Raw genomic sequence first — 20,018 nt, forward strand, 5'->3', positions numbered from 1 at the left:
TAAAAGTGGGATTAAATCCGTATGTTTATTAAAAATATGTTTTACGGAGATTGTGACAAAAAGAATAAACCGATCTGTGTTCAAGACATAGAAAATCCCTGTAACAAATTATAAAAAATATAACAAAGTAGTTATAGATAAATAAGACATCTTAAAATATATATATTATATTTAGAATGTCTTTTAATTTTTATAAAAATATCGCCTAATTTATATTACTCATTTCTTATTAAGCAAATCATAATTTATTATATTAAACAAATTATGATTTATTATAATAAAGTTTTATTGTAATAAAAAAGAATACTGTTCAAAAACTTTATGCATTTAAATTTAATGTGTATATTATATGGTTTACAATTTTTTAATTAACTAATTAATGTATAATATATGAATTACTCACCTGTTCCTCGTACTGGAAAAAAATTTGATTACATAAATCAAAAATGTGGTAGAGTCAATCAGTGTATCTATTAAAAAATAAATTAATTAAAATTCTTCTATAAATTACGAGATGAGCATGATTAATTCCTTCCTATTAAATATACTAGTATTTCTTGATAATGATACTAAAAATTTATTTATAATATATAGTTATAATTAAAGTAGATAGTAAAGTTTCTCATATGGAACTGTTCTTTGAAAGTATTGATATTACTGTTTCGCTCTTCTAAAAAAAAAAAGGTAGTGTTTTCAAACTTTCAAACGATAGTATCATCTCTCATATTATCATATTATATCAAATGTTATATCAAATTTTTATTTAATTGTTTATGGAACTAGATATTCATATTAATATTAATCATATTAATCATATTAATATAAGATATTCATATTAATTTCAAGTACAATTAAAAATAATTAGATAAAAATATTATTTAATTATAAAGAAAGATAAAATTTAAAAAAATTTTAATCAAAAGAAGAATAGTAACTTCAAAAGATTCGAAATATATTCGTTATGACAACATTTATAATTAATATATTAGACAATATGAACGTAATAACATAATGTAACATACTTTCTAAATTATAATAATAGATTATTACTAAAAATAACACAAACTTTTTTCAGTTGCTGTTCTGTTCATTAACCAAACTTAAATGTCTTGCGTCAAGTTAATGGAGCATACTGTCTGACCTATTACGGAGTATTACTACTGCAGACCAATACTAAGTTGTGCACTTACGTTAATATTTGCCAATTTATAACGTAGTAACCTGTTATAAATAATTTCTTAGATTAGATAAATCTAAAAGGTGACACTAATAATAACTTTAGAAGAAATTTAATTGTTAACTGAACGTGAAGATAAAAAACAAGAATCAGGGTAAAAAGTAAAAAATTCAATATAAATATCGAATTTTATAACAAAAATCTACGTAAATTTAAATAAGGTTACATAATTAATACAACATTATTGAACTTTATGTTTAAAAATATAAAATAAATTATAAAGGATCCTGTACTAATCATATAAAAAAAGTTTTAGTCGAAGTGGCTAAAACTGTGATATTTTATAGATTATAAGATGCTGATCAAAAGTTTCTCCAAACAAAATCGTAAAAAATGAACAGATTTTAGTATCATTTGAAAATCGCTATTTTGGATCTAATCAGATTAAAAAGTATCTTTATTTACTAAGCTATTCATTTTTTTATAATTGTGTCTTAATACTTTTACTTAATACTATTTAGTACTTTTATACACAGAATAATGACATAAGTCAATTGATGTAAAGAAAACATCTGAATGTTTGAAAAAATATAATTTTCAAGTATCTCCATATTATAATTTGCATAATTTTTTTAAAAGCAACTATGTATTTTCTTTACATCGATTCATCTTATTGTTAGTATTCTATGCATAAAAGTATTAAGATACAATTATTAAAAAGTAAATAATTTAGTAGATAAGGATACTTTTCGGTCTAATTAGATGCAAAATAATAAATTTCAAATAATGCTAGTGCAAAATTTGTCTACTTTTTATGACTTTGACTAAGAAACTCTTGGTTAACATCTCATTATATATCACAGTTTTAGCTAATTTGACTAAAACTCTTTTTTTCATTCATTAATGGAATCCTTTACATTAAGCTCTAATAATAATTAAAAGAGTTATAAAATTTCAAAATGCTTGAAATAAATATGAATCTCTATAATGCTAGGAAAGTTTACTTAAATATGTTGTAATTTATCAATACGATATAAATAAAATTAATCATTTACATTTGTGTTTTATCCAAGTACCTTTAATTACATTACGATCGCTCGTCATTATTCAAGTAAATTCCGAGTCATCCTTGCACAAGTTTTTTTATTTGAAGATCTATGCATGCAGCGATCGCAAATTTCCTCAGCGTAGAGAGAGATCAACTGTCACAATACTGCAATACAAAAATAAAATGCAATAAAATAAATAGAACTGAGCATGACGATAAAAATTTATAATATATATTGTATAAATTTATAATATACGCAACTATTAAAAACAGATGTTTATACAGTTATACATACATTATAACATGTACATGTTATTTGTAATAACATATCACAAATAACACATACACGTTAAAATAATGTAAACAAATTAAATTTATCTTTTGTTATAATTTTTATATTTTTCTTATCAAAAATTATTTAAGTGTTATTTATACAATTTCACGATTGATAAACTAATAATGATGTATTCATAATAAACTATAAACAAAGGCAACTTTGAAACCAATAATTAATAAGTATTTTGAATATCACTGTCAAATAATTACAACAAATAATTAAACTACTTTAAATGTAGCTCTGAAACAAATATAATTTGACTATTTTAAATATTTGTTGCAACAACCGAGCAATAAAAAAAATTTTTACAGTCTAAAGTTTTGAACAATCCCTGAAAAGAAATTAACAGAAGTATAGAAATTTCTATAAAATTAGAATTTTTACTTTATTTTTCTGATTACCTTTGAATCTTTTAAAAAATAAACAGCTTCTTGTTAATAATTTAAACTATACCTGATTTACTAATACGAAAAATATTCTGTTATTTCACGTTATAGAGAAATATATTATATATCCTTCTTAATATTGTGTATAATTTTATCATATTAATATTATCGTCTGTTATATGAATATTATCTATTCTGGAGAATATAAAAAAAACAGGAAATCAGGTAACGAAGAAATAATCATTTTCATTATTGTTATTATCAATTAGTTGTTTCTCATATCATATGAACAATGAAACTTATTTTATAATAAGAAACTTCTTCCTTTCTTTTTCATATTTCAATTTTTAAACCAAAATTTTCCTCTCGTTGGAATGCCACGCTGCAATTATAACTTAGAATTCTCAGTAAATAAAATTATATTAATTAGATAAAACTTAATAATGGAGTAATTAACTGAAACTTTCCGCACAACTTGCGCAATGAAATTTAATTAAATGATATCAGAGACGCAAAGTTTTCTAATTGAAATGTATAAGAAGCTGATAAAATAAAAATATACGATAAATTTTGCACATTTTGTTAAAGATAATTATTTAACAAATTTGGTATTAAATTCTTTGTACGTCAAATTAAATTATTAAATTATTTATATGTCAACGTTAATAATAAAACAATGTCTTTTTCAACTTAATATTTTTCAACTTAATTTCTCGAAGCTTTCAGTTTCTTTATAGACGCATTCTTTTGTTCGTAATTTCTTTCGCGGCTAGCGCGAGATAGCACAGACATGCGGTGAGAATTCAGCTCAATGTGAATAAAAGTAGATATCCCTTTAATCTTTCTTTTAATCGTTACGGTTAATCGTGCCGAGAAAACGTCGCTGCTCACCATTCGATAATTGCTCAGCGAAATGCAATTAATGAGGCGAGCCGTACTCACGCTGTGAATAATTACATTCGCGTAAGGAATCATAATTGTTCGTTACTGCGAATGGATCGTTTCTCGGGATACGTCACGACCCGAAATATTCTATTCACGCTCTTCATCTTCCCCGTGCATTCCCGCCCTGACACTGCCTTTCTTCGGATTTGCCGTTTCCGCGAGAACGCTGACAATAATTTCCCACGGTTTGCCACCTGCGCGTGACACATGTCACGAGCGTGCCGCATTTAATTAGCCATTAAAGCTAATACACAATTGCTTATTGCCTATTACCGACGACCCACATAATGTCTAATCGATATTAATTGTTATTTAGATCAGTGTCACAATTACATATCTCTAATTTTGTTAAATAAATTAGAATAGCAAGTAAGAGCTTTACAATATTATAAAAAATATTACTTCTTCTTCCATGTCTAATTTTAACAAATTCAATCCTAATCTGATAAGATCTTACAAGTTTATTATCCTTACATGAGGATACAACCAATTGTCCCCTTCCAACTTTAATAAGCTTTTATATATATCTATTATATTAAAACATATATAAATAAAAGATAGATATTTTTCATAAGTATTTTCTCGCACGTGAAGAAAGTAAAATCTTTTCTTTAAAAAATCGATTTCTTCTTCCTAAGTGAATCATTCAAGATATAAAAAAAATGTTTTAAAGAAAAGTTGAAAGGTTATAAGAGTAAGTTTTGATAAAAAATTGTTTTAATATAAAAATTTCTTATTTTTAAGAAATAAAAGATTAAAAGCGTGTTTTAATTATTATTATTATAAAAAATACTCTGGAAATTCTCAATTCTCTCTCTCTCTCTCTTTCTCTCTCTCTCTCTCTCTCTCTCTCTCAGAGTTAAAAAGTAATTTTCTATGTCGTTGACTTTAGACGACATTCATTCAGCAAGAGAAAAACCAATCTTCTTTCTTTCAATATTTTACACTCTTAATATGAAAAAAAACACTTATTCTATTTTTATTTATATTTCAGCATCTAAAACTTAAAATCGGAGGAAAATATTTTATTGTATTTTTTTTGTTAGAAAGTTAGTTTAAACTTTAGAAAGTTAGAAATCAAAGTTTAACTTTCAAAATTTAAATAATTAATATCAAATGTTAAATATTTTCAATTAAGTTTATATATAAAAAGGAAAATTTATTCTGAGATGTAAACGTCAACGTTTTGAAAAATGTGGAAAAATAAGAATTAATAAAATCTCCAAGGAAAAAAGAAATTTGATCCCTTTCAAATTTAGAAATCTGGACACACGTCTGCAAAATCATTATTTAAAGAGTGATAATTTATTAAAGAACCATTGATAAACTCAATTAGTGAGTTTAAATTGCATGCCGATATATTACATTAGATTGCATTCCTTGACAGCCATAATTTCATAAGCGTTCGTGGAACCATTGTAGATAAAAGGATGAAAATTATTACTCGATTTTAAAAGCCAAACGCAATCTAATGCGATTGCATCCGAGATTTAGAAGGAATACATTGCTTGCACTGATCAGCATGAAATCACTGATCTATGCATTTTCGATGGCGATCGAATCGGCAGGCACGTTATTTAACGATCGCAGCCATGTTCACCGTGGCTGTTAACGAGATCCCTTCATTTACGTAATTGACTATCGACTTTCTGTCGCCAACGCAGTTAACGAGCATCGTACCGATCGTTAATGGATTTGAGATAACGTGGGCGGATTCTAAGAAGCGGCTAAATAATTATTACACTTACACAAATTGCCAGTCATCTACAGTATACATATATCTCAGGTTTACGAAAGACAAAATAACCTTAAAAAATAGAAAATGTTAATATAACTAAAAAATTATGGAAAACATTTGAAATTATTCTTTTAAAGTGCTGCATTATTATATCTAGTAATGTATTTTAATATTTTAATAAGAATACTAATTGACTAAATAATTGACTGAATTAAACAAACAATCAAATAATTTAATTTAACTTACAATCAATCACTCAACTTATGATACTGTTATTTTTGTTATTTGTTAATTTATTCAGAAACTGTATTATTTTAACATTAAAAAATGTTGAATATCAATTTAACACGAAATATTCGAATAACACAATCACATTATGTTAAATTAACTCAGATATACTAAAAATTTCGACAAAATTTTAGTTGTGTAGTTTAAAAAAAATTAATTTTATGCGTTACTTAAAAAAAATTATTTTAATCCGATCATTATCGATAAATACTTCAAAAAATATACATAATGTAAAATATGGAACATTCTCGATTATCTAGATATGTTCGGATATACCTATAAATTTTTAATTTATTGAACTTTTACTTAATTGATAGCATCAAACCAGAGTAATATTGATAAGATCGTATATAAACCAATATTAGAACTTTATAATGAACGAGTCAAAGAGCCGTTCGTGTTACGCCCAAAACTTCAAATTGCAAAAGTTAACTATATAAATTATTACAAGTTCTATGCGTACCTCTTTAGCTCGTACTCATAGATCTTAGAATTATTAGTTCTCTTATAAATAAAAAGTTAAATATTATTTTCAAAATTGTATTATTATTCGAAATACAGCTTATTTTAATAAATAAACAAAACAATTTTTAATTATGTTTTATAAATAATTATGCTTTACCAAAAATATGTTTGTAATATATTTCTCTAATAATTTTATTTACATAAACATAATTAGGAACTATTTATAAACATATAATAAATATAATAAATTTATTCATATAACAATTCATAAACATTAATTTATCAAAAACGTTTAATTTTTAACAACTTCAAAATTATTGACAATTTGATTATTTTTATTTGAAAATTGATAATAATTTCTAATCAAAATTTTCAGCATTTTCCAGCTAAATGGAAATGCGATAAGCGGAAAATATCTGATACATTTACACAAATTATTCTCAATTAAAAATATACAAGAAAGAAACCAAGAAAGTAATTAATTAGTAAAATAAGCATAAGAATAATTTAGAATTTGCTCTGACAACATTATATTACATCGCACTTTTGAAACAGCGATGCTGCTTATAAATAATAAAGATCAAAATCCGATGTGTAAAACTCTGCCATTTATGTGGATTGAACATAATGAACATAGACTGAAGCAAATAGCAACGGTTTTAATTGCTGGAAATGTAATATCGCTCTCTGGAGATAAACTCGAGAGAGAGAAACTATGTTTGTGTGAATATCACAATTACAGTTTCTCTCGTGCTTTCTCTCCTTTCACTTCGTGTTTTTGTTTATCTTCTTATCCAATTTTATGCATTTAATCCAGTCAGAACAAAATCTAATCACGATAAAAGTCATGAAAAATGTTACTCTTCTTACATTTCTATTTTGTGGGAGTGATGCTTAATAATTGACAATATAAATTCGCATTTTAATAAATTCTCGTAATTACCCTCTGGTTTGATCGTTTATCTCTGATCCTTTGTAACTTAAGGAATTACGCAAAAGCTCTTTTATTGCTACTATAATTTTCGCAAAGAGCTTTGAAGCTGTTTTGTTTTTTTTTTGCTAGCAAATGCGGTGTTGGCAATAAACTGGCATTATAAATGTTAACTGTATCTCTCTTTCTTTCTCTTTCTATGATTATATTTTTTTCTTTTTCTATGATTTATTTTTTCATCGTTTATTTTATCACATTATTTTCTTATTTATTTTCTTATTTATGAAATGATATAAGAACATTTAATCACTATGGAGTAATATCTGGGAAACAAATCGTGGATATACAACATCAAAGAAATAAAATAAAATGCGACTAAAATTCTGAATTTTATGGCTCATTGTTACATTAATTTTTCGTTTATGTGTCGCTTAATTTATAAAATTAAAGGTAAGTAAGATTAAATCGCTTATGCTATAATTCTTGGGACGATTTGAATTTTGCGAAAGAGCGGAGTTAATAATAAAATTGAACTGGAAATATGAAGTTTATAGTTTATTTTCTTTTTGAATAAGGCGTGGAAACTACCGAAGATGGACACCTTTGGCTAAAACATCTTCATCTCTAATTACAATCGTCGATAATCAGAATATCGAACTTTTTTTCTCAAATACTTTAATTAAAAATATCGTTATCGTCGATTGTTGGCATCGATGTTTCGCCAGGCCGTCGTTGCTCAAATATACATTAAGTTTATGCCGTAACATCAATCGAATTGCAAATAACAGGTTTATATTGCAAATACTTCGAAGTTAATAAATATAAAATAGGAACTTCACAAATGCAAAATAAGGAAAAATCCTACAACAATTATAATTGTATTATAGATACAGTCAACTTAACACTATAAATGCTTCGAAGCACTTGATTGACCAATCGCAGAAGAAAGAATTTTATTAGTTGATCAATCAAAGAATGCTTCAAAACATTTGTAGCATTAAGTGGAGCCTGACATATGTTAATCCATTTCTAGAAGCTAACTTCACCTGTACTATGATATAAAACTTATCTTTAATATTACACGTATAGATATTTACATATTGTTAACAATAATAGTAATCTATAATAATAATTTACAAATTATTGACAATATGCCTCAAACAGTAGTCAATATATTCGAGTGTTCAGCGTATCATTATTCAAGTGCTTACATTTCAAATTGTTTGAACTCCGATACTCAAATAATGATATCGACGGCCTGGCACACGCCATGTACTTCTTGGACTTTCAAAGAAAGACAATAATTATTATGTCCATTGTTACAAATCTAAAAGTATAAATCAGAAATAATATCGTACAAATAATCGATCAAAGACAAATTCATTCCTGCTGTCTAACGTTAATGTTCAATTTTCGCTTACAATCGCAAAAACTCGAAATTCCACCGCTTCTTGCCATTGACAAACATTGATTGCGAATGCGTCATTATAATTTCATTGCATTTAACATCAGCTCTAATACAATATAATATAAAATCACAATATAATATAAACCACACATAACTGATAAGATTACAGCAAAAATAAAATACTTTATACTAACTGAATTTTTATGTCAAAGAAATATTTTAAATTGAAATTTTATTAATAACATTATTTTCTTTATTATTAAATTTATGTTAAAAGTTACCCGATGTGACAAAAGCATATCATTCTGCACGTTAATACTAATTGTTATATAGATTTTTTTCAAGTAATTTTACCACAGAAGTAACAATTAATTTCCTCTAATATAAAATATCTCTCACTCAAGAATTTCATTTTATGGAGATATCGATAACTATGACTTCGTAGCTATCAGTATTTCTAAAATGGAGAAAATATACAGGCTATCTTATAATTATTGTAAAATATTTTAATTGTTTAAGAAACTGATTGTTTAAGAAATTCAAAATAAATATTTAATTCACAAAAAAGTTCATTCATTGAAATTACATAATATGTTAAAAAATTTATCACAATTAATCTTTTATCGCAATTAATTTCATAATTAAGTTTCTTTCACAAAATAAAAAATTATTATATTAGAAATAAAAGGAACAAATTTTTTAACTCTAAAATAGTCAAGAAACTTGGTATTAAAATAACTTCTAGCGGAGCATTCCGTGGAAACGGAGCGCGTGCATTTATTTCGACGCCGGTCGTGTCGCGTCCCAAAGAGTCGCAATCTTCTGATTTAATTAGCCTGACCTAGGAATATATGTATCTCACGTGCAAGTTTTACTGCACCACACGGCATATGAGTGAATCTATATTTACGTAAAAACGTGCTTATATACATAGATCTTTCACAACTCGTCTTTAACATAGGCGGATTGTGAGTGAAATCTAATAATTAAAGACCTAAATGAACGAAGGAGTTATATTTAAATTCTGTCGTTAAATTATGTAACATGTGTAATTGTTTCTATATGTATATACGTATAGTATTACCATATGTATACTGTTAGGTAAAATAAATACGTTTTAGATTAACGTCACACTTAGGATGATTAAGAATGGTTAACATGTTTAATATTCTACAATTAAAAAGGAATGTTTCGTGTTATGCAAAGGTAAAGATACAAATATCTATGATCTGCTGATTTCTAACAAAATTAACACGTTGAATGCCGGATCAATTTTGCATAACTTGCCCAAGGCACCGGAATGAATTTTTCATTATGCTATGCATATTACTGTAAAAATATTATTTATAATAGATAAGTTAAATTGTATGTTTTGCATGTCATGTTTTATGCATTTACCTTACTGGAGATCACCGTAGCGCCGACTCTTGCGGCGCTATGAAATAAATGTCTCAATGGTCAGACACGTCCGAGTACTCGATCATATTGAAAAATTTATTTTCATTTTAATCGTTACAAATAAAAATAATAGTTATTGTTTTGTAAAAACTACTCTTATATTTGATAATTAATTGAAAAAAAATGTAAATATCATATAAAATATCTTTGTATTAAAAAAAATTTATTAAAGAAACTTGCGTCTATGATTTGTAAAATAATGGTGAATCGTTAGCAAATTTTTTAGTTGTCTTTTGTCATTAAACGACATTTAACGTGTTAATATAAAATATATTGATACACAACATTATCTTTGTTTTTTAAATCTTGTACATATATTTGTATCCTAAGGATACAACATTATACAATAAAAAAATTATACTTCTGTATTAAACTTTTAAAATGTTATTGATAAAACTACAAGTAAAATACAATAAAATTATTTGCAATAAAACAGTTTTTATTTGCTTTATCAATTAAACAAAATTTTTTAACGAAATTTTTATAGATATATTTACAGTTATATAATATTAAATTGCGTTATAATTTCTTCAGTTTATCTGGGAGAACAATAATGTAAAAACGCTTGAAAATATTATATAGCAACTCCATTCATTTAGTCCTTCAATCATTGACAATTGCCAATGCTCGACGAATCCATGGACGGCGTCCTGCTTAAGAAAAGGAAAAAAGAAAAAAATCGCATATTTGCACGGATCAATATCCAAATACGAGCAGATCTTTGTAACTTTATTTCTATTATCTCCAAATGTCGTGATTATCGCGAATTCTTCACAGAGTTATGGGATTAAGCACTTCTCTCACGATCACAGTAATTACATAGTAATCGTAACTATCTTGAAAACCCGAAGACATTTTTTTCGCAGTAATTGTTATATTTCTTTTCTATCTTCAAATGTATTATCAGAAATATCATTGCCATTAGACATTAGTGATATATTTTGTTCTTTCTTCTCCATTTGTTATTTCTGCGCAAATAAGCTTTGCGTCAGTTTATTTTTCGTTAAGTAAAAGCAAAGTAAAAAGAGCTCCGCTGCCTCAGGAAAGTTTTTGACGTTGATGGATTAATTATATTATCGATCTTGTGAGAGAACGTACTGTAAATAGAATGCTCATGCATTCATGAACTGACATTTATAATACTGATCGTGTAAAAAAGATATAAGTTTAATTATACCGAGTTCATGTCACTCAATAGTAAGTCAACAGTCAAATAAAACTTTAGCGTAATTAAAGACAATATATAGATTGTCAAATTTGGTTAAAGAATATATTAACAAATCCTCCTCTTTCACATTAATTTTTTTCTTTTTAGAAATATTGTGTGAAAATAAAGAGAGGTAAACAACAAATATTTGAAACAAATGTATTATATATTTCAATCAAAATAAAAAATCTAGAAAATATTTCCATGTTTCCTCCTTTAATTTAATTAATAACAGATACAGTAATTGCTTATGTAGGAATGGTGTATTTATAATATCAAAATTTGAATATTTATCGAAAAATTCCCACTGAGTGACACGAATTCGTTACATCTTTCGTTTTTCCTCCTCTATGGCGCTCCTCTCCTCCTTTACTTTTACAAATACAGATCAAAACATTTCAAGATGTTTCCCCCACTTCCTCCCCACAAAAAGATCGGAGGGCTCGAAAGAAAACGAGAGAAAAAGTTCCCGACCATTGCGCATTCTTGTTCTCATTCTAACATCTTTATTAAGGTTACGTCGCTTCGGAAAATATTGGCAGTACAGTAGTAAATTGAAAGACTCATTTATCATTTTTTTTCTTTGGTTTACTTCTCGTGTTGATTTTCTTAATACTTCTGCGCCCTTTGCACTTGTCGCTGTTTATGATACCATTGTTGTAATCATACTCGCTGCTCATTCGCACTTCTTTTTTTACTATGTGCCGATGATATAATGTCGCGAATTTGTAGAATATTATTTAATTTAAAAAAAAAGTAAAATTATCTTTATCTTGTATTTCTCTTAATAAAAATAAATGTTACGTTTCCCGATTATCACACATCGATATTTATATAATGTACAAAAATATAAAAGTAAAGATATTTACATAAGAATTGGGAAGAAAAGAGATTTTTCTCGAAACACTTTATGAGAGGAAATTGAATATATTATCCAAGAAATGAAATAAAACAAACATAGAGAATTTAAAAAAAAAAACATATAATACTAAATTAAATTTTTAATTATTAAAAAAACATAATTATGAAATTCTTTAAATTCACGAAATTTTATCCCTCCCGGCGTGCTAGATTTGCATATATGCATGCACAACATACACGCACTACGAGTCACAACATCAACGAAAAGTTTCTATTCAATTCTTTTTATGGCTAATTGCATGCTTAACTTATTTACGATTTACTTATTGATTACAGTCTAACTCACAGGACGATCAACTGCATCGCGACGCGCCGCGTCGTCAATTTCTTTGATATTACATCCAAACTACGTCAGCATAATAATTAAATTAATTGAAGTAATTTAACGTTTCCCCAACATCGATTTATGCGAAAAGTTTCCAAGCATATCAAATCGATTGCTTAATAAAGTAAAATTACGATGAAGATATTATAATAACAGCATCACAATTAATTCTAAAATTTCTTTCACAAAAAATCTTTAAAAATTATAATAAGCAAATAATATCAATGAAATTATTTGTTAACATTATCTATCAATTTTCATATAAAAAAATACAATAAACAACATCAAATACAATAAACAAAATATATACAAAATATATAACAAAATAAATTAAACATTTTGTTTCTTATTATTTGTTTATTATAAAAATTTTATTTAAATTAAGGGACAAAACAAAATTTAAGTATATAATATTAAAGGACGGCCGTTTAATATTTCAAAACTCAGAAGTAACTTTATTTCTTCATAAATTTGGCACACGCACAGGAAGAGCACATGACCTCCAATGGATATATTAATTATCAATAGAAATGCACGCGAAAAGATCACGCAAGCGAATGCGTGCGATCGTCCGTGACGAATGAATTAATTATTAACTGCTAAATCATACGACAATCTTTGTGACATTTTTCTATTATCTCCAACTTGCCTATATCACAATCCTTAAATTAAATTATCGTGTCTTTGACATTCTCAAATATTAGCGATACTCCTTGGACAAAACAAAAGATTGGACGCATAATCAATCCTTTGTATAATTATTTATTTATATATATATATATATATATATATACACATATATTTGTATGTGTGTGTGTGTATTATATATATTTATATATATATATATATATATATATATGTACGTATATATACATCATTTTTCTTTAATCTTTTATTTGGCTTCTCATGCACTCAGGCACGCATTCTAATACGGAACAATTTAGAATTTATTTTATTGCGACGCAAGAGTGCTGCAGATGGATGTCTGTTTTTCTTGTGTGAGTGTATGTCGCAATTGAGTGCACTCTTCATATGCGTGTATCATGTATGTGTATGTACATTATATGTATATATTTCTCCTTTTTCACTTTTGTTTGTGTTTGTTATATGTATAATATAGTCTTTCTATACATATTTATATTATCTTCCCGTTAAAATCTTTTGTTCGACGTCCAAACCATGCCATTAATTACAAAGTTTTATTACAGACAACAGGCTGTGTGCATTCATCTCCCTCCCTCTTACTAAATTTCGTGAATATTTACATTGCATTACGTTATCATTTAACAAATTCCGTTGCTCGCATACAGTAATCCACATTTTATACTTTCCTCATTTCTTCCGATATATTTAACTGCATCAGTCAATCGTCCTCAGCGTAACATAATTATAACTTGCTATAATTTTATATATAAATTTATACAATTTATGTGACCCGATCGTTTCGAGGTTTTTAATGCAAGATACTTTAATGACTTCATTTATATTTATTTCATCGATGATATTATATCTGATACTAGAGATATTATATTACGTTTTGCTAAAATGTTTTAAAAAGTTCTCTAAATTATAAAATATTTTGTAAGCAAATAATTTTATAAATAAGATAAATCAATATATTAAATATAAAAATATATTAAAATTTCTGATGATGTATTGTATATACCGCATTAAAATTATGTAGTTTTCCTTCCACAAAGTTATATATGTCAAATATATACTCCAATATTGATATTATATGATACAAAAAGTATTATAGGCTGTTCTTAAAAATTACAATCTCAAAGAAAACCGAAACACAATAAATAAGTTCTTCTTATTTCTTCTTATTTATAAAGTTTTCATAGCACTCAGGGAAAATTTCTTTCGTGAACAATAAAAGAAGCGGACGATTGATTGCTACAGCCGAGCAATGATAACGATAACGCTGTAATAAACCATCGAACGATATCTCGATTTAATTACCGCCTAAGAGTCTTCGCGAGCGACTAAAGTCGGCCACGAAGCTTTGAAAGAACGAGGGCATCATCTTAAGATAAAGTACAAAGGTACGTAGGTCCTTATTCCATTTTTACATTCTTTCGCACAATCATCTTGATCACATCGCGTCAAACCGCCTTGAAAATAATGTTTCCTTGATGTTAATCTCGATGCAAAACAAAAACGTGTTACAAAAATTCAATAAATTGATATTTATATCAATCTAATCATTTCCAAAATATTTTTAAATAAAAAAAGCAAAATATGTAACATATTTAATTTCTTAAGAATCTAAATAAAAGACAAAAAAGTTAACTATTTAGTAACTCTCAGGAAAGAGAAAAAGAGAAAATAAAAATTTACACACAAATGAATAACAGTTTCTAAAAATAAAATTATTTAAAAAATTACGAAAAATGTTTTTCTCTATTGTATTGTTTTTTTTTATAACTAAAACTTTATTTATACTAGTAATGAAAAACGAAATAAATCAAATTAATAACAGAGATAAAAGGGCTCGAGGGAATAAGTGCTATTCCAGGTGCGCAAATTGTTCAAAAATATCTCTCAATATTAAAATTAAATTTATTGAAGAGACCGTAGAACAAACATTATCATTAAAACAATAATAAATTCGTTTCGATTAATTTTCTAACCTTCTTCAGCGAAAAATATACACAAAAAATTACACAATTAATATTGCTCGTTGTCTACGCATACAAAATTGGAAAATGTAAATCTATTCTTTGCAGTCTCCAGGGAAGCCAAACTAAGTTCTCTGTCGAGAATACATTCTCCCATACCAGTTACAAGATTGGATGAAAATCATAAAGTCGGTGCCTTTAATAACAAAATTAAATAAATATTTTAGCATAGAAAAATGAATGTACAAAAAACAAAAAATAATGGAAACTGCAAGCACATAATGTAAACTGCTAATCCAAAGTCTTGATAGTAAAGATGTCAAATAATTAAAGATTTTTTAATCAAATTATAAAATAATAAATGAAATGTACAGTACAGAATAACGTATCGATCATACATCGTCAAACAGTAAAATGAGACAATTCGTGAGAGCTCATTTAAAAGCCGATCATTTAAAAGCCAAGTTCGATGTTTAATAAAAGCAAACTAAAAGTTAAAATAATTCACATGCTTGGTTTAACAATTCCGTGTCTGTTTTCAAGTTTATGTATTCAAGTTTATTATTCTATTGTTTTATATTGATTATCTCTGATATCAATCTCTTATTGTAATTCCGCTCATTATCCAATATTTTAACGTCTTTCCAACAGAAATTATGATTATGACGCAACCTATAATCTGTAATTACCGAATGTGTTGCTGTTTCTATTAATATGAGATCTATGTTTGGAGATTCTCGTTTTTAATTGTCCTGTTTGTCCGACATAAGTTACATCACAGAGAACTTAGTTTGATTTCCTTGGACTGCAAAGAATTATAGATTTATATTTTCCAATTTTGTATGCGTAGACAACAAACAATATTAATATAATGTGTAACTTTTTTGCGTATATTTTTCGCTGAAGAAGGTTAGAAAACTAATAGAAACGTACGAATTTATTTATTTATTGTTTTAATGATTATGTTTGTTCTACGTCTCTTCAATAAATTTAATTTGAATATTGAGAGATATTCTTGAACAGTTTGCGCACATTGAACAGCGCTTATCCCTCGAGCCCTTTTATCTTTATTGTTACTTTTGAGTTAGGGAATCGTAACATTCAAATTTTTAAATCAAATTAATCATATCAAATAGTGCTAAAATTCTTTGTGCCAACTTTTCTTCTTCGCTTGTTTTAATCATTTGCTTTTATACTGATTATTATTTGAAAGTAACAGTCCAAATAAATCAAGACGGTCTCATCAATTTTATATTAATCAATGTCTTTCATATTTTATATTTGCATTTTTTATAATCTTTATACATTTTGTTTCCTTTTTTCCTGATTTCATATTGTCTTCAGTTTTGTCATCGATTCTATTAACATGTCAAATAAATAACGGTATATTGTTGAAAATTCTTACAAATCAATTTGTAGAAATTTTTAACAATGTAATTTTAAATGTTATACTGAAAAAGTTTCTTTATAAAAACTTTTAACAGTACACTTGTAAGTTATATATACGCATAGTGTAATATAAAAATATTAAATATGGTTTTTAAATAATTGAAAATTGATTACTTTTCTTTAAAAAATAATTCAACTCTCTATATATATATATATATATATATATATATATATCTGATATATATACATATATAGACTTTATATCTTTATATATAAAGACACTTAAAAATATAAATGGTCTCATTCAGAAGTAAATAACGAGATAATGTTTAAGGTATGCAATAAACGTTTGATTGAATAGAATTTTATTCGAGAGCATTTAAAATTGTAGAAGATTGATTATAGAAACGTCTGTAACAACATATTAAAAATTATCGATTTCATTTAACTTCACATTAACAATTGGTACATATATTATACACATATATAATTTCGCGTATAGTAATTCATATAATACATGTTAAAAATGATCGATTTCATATAATTTGCTGAAACTGAGTAGGCACTTGAGAGTTCCATTCTCCTGAGAGCGCCTAGTGAAAATTCTGTAGTACTCCTGATATTAAGATTGAAAGTTTTATTTTCTTAACATAATTCTGGATAATATAATTCTTAAACGGACATGCTTAAGTTTGTATGTGTTTCGTCTCTACATACCATTAAATATTACCTGATTGTGAATCATAATCATATGATATAGAGATATAGTTCCTCAATGACAGGAAGAAAATTAACTTAGAAGTAAATGTAAGCTGCAGTTTAACTGCGATTATATTCATATGAATTTATGACTCTCTATTCCACAATTAATATAGTAAGATATTAAAAATCATCAAGTTTATGTCGAGTAACGCTGCTTTTATAGCGCAAGTGAATTTATAATTCCGACGTAATTAATAAATTTTACGAGCTATTTGAACAATCGCAATAAACAATATATCTCTTCTTTTCCTTTAAGAATCACTGAAAGAACATTATTTATATAAGGGACGGCCTGACGCGAAGTAACATGTTGCAAAACCCCCAAGAACTCGATCTCGCACGGACAAATCCCATATAATTGCGCAACTCTAATCGCAATCACTTAGCCACACCTGGGTTATCCATTTTGCGAACTCGTCGCTGGCACAATTTAATCAATTAATTTAATTAACTGTCATATGGCATAAACGGATTTCATCAGGAAGTGCTCAATCGCTTTTCTCTTCCTGCAGAAATCCATCCGGCATGTAACCAGGTATTGCGATTGCAACGAGGACATGCGAACAAACGTTGCTAATACGAGACATTTTTCCGTCAAACGGAAATTTGCGAATTGTCGGAAATTCTAACAGGACTACGATCGCATAGGAGGAACCGCGCGTCGGTCCTCGTACTTCGATAACAATCGATCCACATCGCGATGGTATAGATCCTCCCAGATCCTCTGTATAGATCCCGCTGAATAACGAACGATCGTTCCGTCCTCTCCGGGGAATCAATCCGCTTGCGAAACCGCGGTTCAGAGTGCCGTTGAATCTGATGACGATCTCCATCGTCGCGTGGCATCGATGCAAACGACTCGTTTTTACTGAAATTGAAAGGCGCGAACAATTCATAGCCGCGCGAATTCGAAACAATATCGAAAATTAACAAAACAATTACGTGACACTTCATGTATATTACAAAATATATATTATATAAAATAATTGTCACGCTTGATAAATTAAAATCAAATCGTTCGTTTCATAAAAGAGATTTATATATGATGATTGAGAAACTGACAAATGATATTGTTTCTATTACTAATTAAAATAGTAATACCGAATTTCTTGCTATGGAAGTCATTTATAAAATACAAAGACATAAGGAATATATATATAGTTTTTAGAAAAAAGGTAATACTCTTCGTGAGAAGAATCCACACCAAATTTAAAAGTCGATAAGAAAATTTAAAAGAATATTTAAATTCCAACATCTCCAAATTCTGAACACGTGAACACGTGAACTTTTTCAATTATCCAGTTCGTTCGTAGGCTACGTATCGCTGAGAATTCGTGCGCGATTCAACGAAAAAGATTGTCTTGTAGCTCGATTCAGCGACGAAACTAGGTCGTGTCAGAGAAAGCCGACGCAAATCCGAAAAAATTGCCTGTACTCAGGACTCATCCGGTGATCCTAGGCCGCGAACGGACGTTCTCAGCTTCATGTCGTATTTCAAGGTGGCAAACGAAGCGAACGTAATCTCGAAAAATTGTCTTAAGCCCATTGGCCAATCGTAAATCACCTCCCGATTAACCTTGATCATCAATTCGCCTCCGATTCGATTGGTTTACTTTTCAACACGACCTTCTCGCTATATCTTAAGAAAGAGAAAGAAGCTAATTATAAACAAGAGGTTAATTATAAACGCGAGAAGTTAAAATAATTTAATTTTTTATAAGTAGGTAGTCGAGAAGTTTTAAACTCCATCATTGTAAACTACAGAACATGCATTTCCTTTTATATTTGTTTAAAAATATAGAATAACCTCTACATTAATAATTGAAAATGCTACATGATATTAAAGTAACAAAGAATAAGAAAATTGTCACCTAGCAAAATAAAGTTGTTTCAAATAAGCAAGTAAACTCCAATCACAAAATTAAAGTGGTTTTATTCAATTTCTATTATCATTTCTCAATCACCAAGTAAAGTATCTTAATTTATTGAAACCGATCGATATTCGAGAATAGTAGCGTGAATCGCCGGAAGTGAATGCGAATAGATTCTGTAAGCAATACTAGTGATGCGTGAATTCAATGATATACTTGCAATCGCAATGTATGTAATTTAATAAGATTGAAGTAGTAAATAACAAAACTCAAGAGTACATTTGAAACAGATCGATTTCGATTTCTAAATTTTATGCATGTATAATAAAACAAAAGCGACATTATTTCGCGGAAAATAAAGCTAATTTACAAAAAAACTTCTTCAAAGTGGAATTTTCCAAAATAATATTCAAAATTCAAAGAACTTTCAATTAATTTTAAATACTTCCATTTTAGTAATAATATCAAATTTTCCATTTTTTATTACTATTTTATATATATATATATATATATCTATATATATATATATATCTGCGTGCAAAATATTTGAAAATCCATTCACTTCTATTATACAGTTTATCGAGTGGATTTCAACTAAATCTACAAAATAACATCACGATAAACACTACACAAAAATACTAAAAATAATACGTTCTCTGGATAAATAAACGATCATACGCGCGATTTTTTGCAATATCACTTACGGGACTTCCGTGCGAAATAGAACAATCGAAAGAT

The 20,018-nt window shown here is 27.3% G+C and overlaps 1 protein-coding gene across 8 annotated transcripts in view; it reads right to left on the minus strand.

The window, feature by feature from the left end:
- Positions 1 to 6: 6 nt before the first annotated feature.
- Shal (potassium voltage-gated channel protein Shal) overlaps positions 7 to 20,018 on the minus strand; it is a 120,428-nt gene continuing 100,416 nt past the window's right edge. For 6 of the 8 annotated variants that reach the window (XM_087405770.1, XM_087405766.1, XM_011068761.2 and 3 more), the window contains 4 exons: positions 2,254 to 2,390; positions 1,067 to 1,221; positions 404 to 470; positions 7 to 98 (listed from right to left, as the gene is read on the minus strand). Coding sequence is in view for 2 of the 8 variants with exons in the window: in XM_011068761.2 (XP_011067063.1) it covers positions 2,376 to 2,390 (15 nt within the window). In the remaining 6 variants the exon portion in view is untranslated. Of the gene's footprint in view, positions 99 to 403; positions 471 to 1,066; positions 1,222 to 2,253; positions 2,391 to 7,857; positions 18,278 to 20,018 lie in introns of those variants that run through there. The other 2 variants (XM_087405767.1, XM_011068753.2) reach the window with 2 other exon arrangements.

The sequence above is a fragment of the Acromyrmex echinatior genome, chromosome 4 (assembly GCF_024713525.1).
Source record: "Acromyrmex echinatior isolate Ae372 chromosome 4, ASM2471352v2, whole genome shotgun sequence".
NCBI lineage: Eukaryota > Metazoa > Arthropoda > Insecta > Hymenoptera > Formicidae > Acromyrmex > Acromyrmex echinatior.